Raw genomic sequence first — 3,820 nt, forward strand, 5'->3', positions numbered from 1 at the left:
GAAAAAATCAAAGCAGCAACCTGTAACAGTCACTTAGCGTGGAAATTTCCAGCCCAAATAAATCAATGGTAAGAAAGTGGAAAAGGATCCTACAGACAGATGCATCAAGTAACTCTCTCATGGATTTTGATGTGAATAGTCCCACTTATACCATGCTCTCTACCACTGCTCACAGCCACACACCTGGGTTGTACTATTTAATTAACTACAGCCTACATTTACCTGCATCCTTTAGAAGTACACACACACACACGCTCAACCTATAGAAAATAAATATCCAAATCTTGTATCACCCTACTGAGAACATTCATTCCCTGCCAGTCTCTTAATATGAGATCAGTTTACTTTTCACTGTGCTGTACTTTCCAATCTGCAGAGAAAACTCACTGCCTTTCTGAAATAAATACAATCATCAAATAAATACAATCATCATACAACAAACAGCTGGAGGGTCAGCTCATCACTTGGTCAAAACAAATTAGGGCCATTTCAATAGGGCTATGTCAATGTATAAAAGCAAAAGAGATGGTTTGAATGCTTGCAAATCACCTTTCCAAGTCAGGGCTAGGGAAGAGTGTGAGTCTTCACCCCTTCTTTCTCAGAAGCCCACAGATTCCAGCTCTCTATCATGGGCCTAGCTGCTACAGAACTGTGATCCCTCTATCAGGACAGGGCCTTTTCCCTCACAGATTCAAGAGCCCCACCACCAAGCACAGCCTTTGGGCACTGCCACAATGTGTGCCTATAACAGCAGCATTACACCAGCATGAAGTAGGTGACCCCAAAAACTCAGCCACCATGCTCCAGGGTGTCACACTGTGCACTTGTGGAAATTGGCATCCAATGGTCTCTCCTCAGTAGGGTTGTCTGAAGTGAAATAGGACTCAAAATAAATATGTTAATTAGTAAAACTTCAGTTCACCAAGTCTGTGGTTATCCTGTTAAGTCTGCTTGAGGAAGACTTTTCATATGAAGTACAAAGTTGAAACAAGGCAGCCTTCCTCATCCTGGTACAGGTGTGGTTGTCTCCTCCTCTACAGCATTGCTTCAGGAATAAAGTGTCATCATCATCCACTGAAAATAATATGGAAAGGGGGGTGAAACAATCCATCCCTGTGAAAGCCCTGCCATATTCACACCGAGACTGGACTATGGGGCATTGAAGATATTCTGCCTCCAGAAGAAAGAGAAGCCATAATAAAGCAGAAAACTTAGAAGCCTGAACCTCCTTGTTTGTAACCTGCCCTGGTCAGTTAAAGATACCTTTTCTAAGGCTACAGAATAAACCATGCAGTGCCACATGCAACAAAGAGGTCTGCAGCTGCCAGTTGGGGGTGGGCTTTACCTCAGATTCCCGGAGGTAAATCCCTTTGCCATCTTGGGTTAAGTTACGAAAGGCCTCTGCAAAAAAAAGCAAATGAGGAGAGTTAACTTGACAGCCAAGACACCACCACAGCCAAGGCACTGCCTCAGGAAAAACCCCAAAGGCAGAGTTTGTAGGCTATTCTCAAGAGCAGAGCTTCTCTGTTCTGTCCCTGAGAGATCCCTGAAGGCTGGAACACTGGGAGCAGCTGAATAAAGTCAGGCATGTGATGTCTGCCCATCCATCTGTAAAACCCCAAAATGCTGGTGGTCCCAACCTTACCCATTACAATTATGAGACATGTGCTAAGTGTTTGCAGCATGGTCTCTCATCTATCAGCTCTCTCATCATCACACTGCAGTCCACCAAAGACATATTTCAAAGCTTTCCTCTTCCTAGAAAAGGTGCATTTCAAGGTTGTCTTTATGGAAAACAAGTAGTTTTTGTCTGTAATTTCCTCTTCCTACAGAAGGCCAGTACAAATGTGCAGAGAGCTGAATCACTGATATGTACAGCTTGGATGTCTGTAGGAAGGGACTGCTGGGGAGGTAAAGAGAGAGCTTGGCTTCCTCTGTATCTGTCCCTTGCTTTAAACTGATTACTCTTGCTTTATTCAGAAATCCAGTCCTGCAATTTTTCCCCTTGCCACTGCCAGTGGGAACAGCATCAGCGGGGCCATGGCTCAGCTGGCAGCCCAGCTTGCCTGGCCAGACATGGAGCACCAGCCTCACCTCCCATGATCTCCACTCGAAGCATGAAGCAAACAAAGCTCTCAAAACTGATCTGTAAGTCAGGGTCACCATATCTGATTGCCATCAAATTACAGACTTCATTGCTGAGTGAAATGCCTACATAAAATGGGGGGGAAAAAAAGAATACAGAATGAGATGGCACAACTGAATGGTCTTCATCACTTCTCCAACAGCTTTGTTTTTCAAGCCGGGCCTAAGATAATCAAATATTAGCCAGCCCAAATGAGATCTCTACACGAAGATATCTTCTCCAAATTTAAAAGGGTTCAGGTCTGCTCCCCTATACTTACAGTCCTTCCAGAGTTGAAATAAAATACAAATAGGCCTCTTTTGCTCATGGGATATGAGGGTAATAGCAGCAGCTGGGTTTAACAGCAATATTCCCAAGAGGGTAGGAAAGGAGATGAAAAAGAAAATCCAGAGGAAGCTCATACAGAAAGCATCAGTCCCAATGTCAAGCAGCAGCAGCATTTGCAAGGAACAAAAGCATTCTCTATTCATGGCCTGGGATTTTAGTTTGCTTTAGCAGAGGTCTGCCCAGGTTTCTCACTGTGCTTTCACTGACTCAGATGAACTGGGTGAACATGCACCAAAAAGAGGAATGATATTTAAAGTGTAAACACGCAAAGGAAGCTACAAGACTGAGCTCCAGCCCCCACACAACGCCCAGTAATAGCAGCAGAGCTCGGTCCAGTATTTGGACCCATATGGATCATCTTCCATTTCTAGATCAAGCCTCAGACACTGCATTAGTGAAGTCTAGCAACAATCTAGCCTCCGTGCAAGTCCCACACTTCCAGTTTTGGTCCCTGAGCTGTCGTTTTCAGCAGAAGCAGCAATTTAATAGGAGCTAGATCTGGCCTCCTGCATCCCCACAACCCCACAAAATCTTTTAAAATTCAATTAGCAACACACAGGAAGGGATTTAAAAATTGGATCTGAAATAGGCAGACACTTCTGCTTCACACAACTCTCAGTGTGAGACCACACTGAGAAAAGAGTGGGCAGCCTGTCACATGGCAAAATAATTTTCAGCCATGTTGACCCAGCTAAAGAAGGAAGATGACATAGCCAAGGCCATGCTAACTATAATGTTTTCCACTCTTCCTGAGCTCTACACACAGTTATCAAGATGTTTCCCAGCCCTGTGCTTTTTCTTCAGCTTTCATGAGCAAGAAGATGAGACTTGCTAAAACATGCTGTGGGCTCACCTGTCTCCTGTACAGCTGCGTGCAGCTCCACAAGGTCAAGCTTTCCTGATCTCTTGGTGTCTCTCTTCTGGAAAACTTCCTGTGGGGTAAGGGAGTACTTTTAAACAAACCAAACCACCCAAAATCCAGCAGGTGACACCAAAGGGATTGTGAGCAGGGAAATATTGAAAGGGGGCATAGAAATTACTGCCATACCAAATAGAAAAGCAGCCTCTTCCACAGGATTCTGAATTCCTGGATACTCAGTGTGCCAGTGGCATTCAGCTTAGTGGGGGCATTAAGGTCAAAACATCTCAAACATTAGAAAGCACCCATTACATATATTAAAAAATGAAAAAAGAAAAAAAGCCCAACCAAAAGCCCAAACAACCCAAAAATTTGCAGCCACTCTAACACCCATGCAATTATAATATGAGAATAATGATTTCTTAGCCCATGTGCCTATTTATAGACTTGATCCTCATCCCACTAAAGTCAAAGGAAACCTGGCTGCT

At 44.0% G+C, this 3,820-nt stretch overlaps 1 protein-coding gene across 1 annotated transcript in view; it reads right to left on the reverse strand.

Annotated features, from left to right (window-relative positions):
* Positions 1-1,047: 1,047 nt before the first annotated feature.
* CAPN14 (calpain 14) overlaps positions 1,048-3,820 on the reverse strand; it is a 25,669-nt gene continuing 22,896 nt past the window's right edge. Inside the window, 5 exon segments of the mRNA XM_031061949.1 lie at positions 1,048-1,074; positions 1,346-1,401; positions 2,095-2,211; positions 3,327-3,405; positions 3,522-3,590. Coding sequence (XP_030917809.1) covers positions 1,048-1,074; positions 1,346-1,401; positions 2,095-2,211; positions 3,327-3,405; positions 3,522-3,590 — 348 coding nt within the window.

Source organism: Geospiza fortis, unplaced genomic scaffold (genome assembly GCF_000277835.1).
Source record: "Geospiza fortis unplaced genomic scaffold, GeoFor_1.0 scaffold88, whole genome shotgun sequence".
NCBI lineage: Eukaryota > Metazoa > Chordata > Aves > Passeriformes > Thraupidae > Geospiza > Geospiza fortis.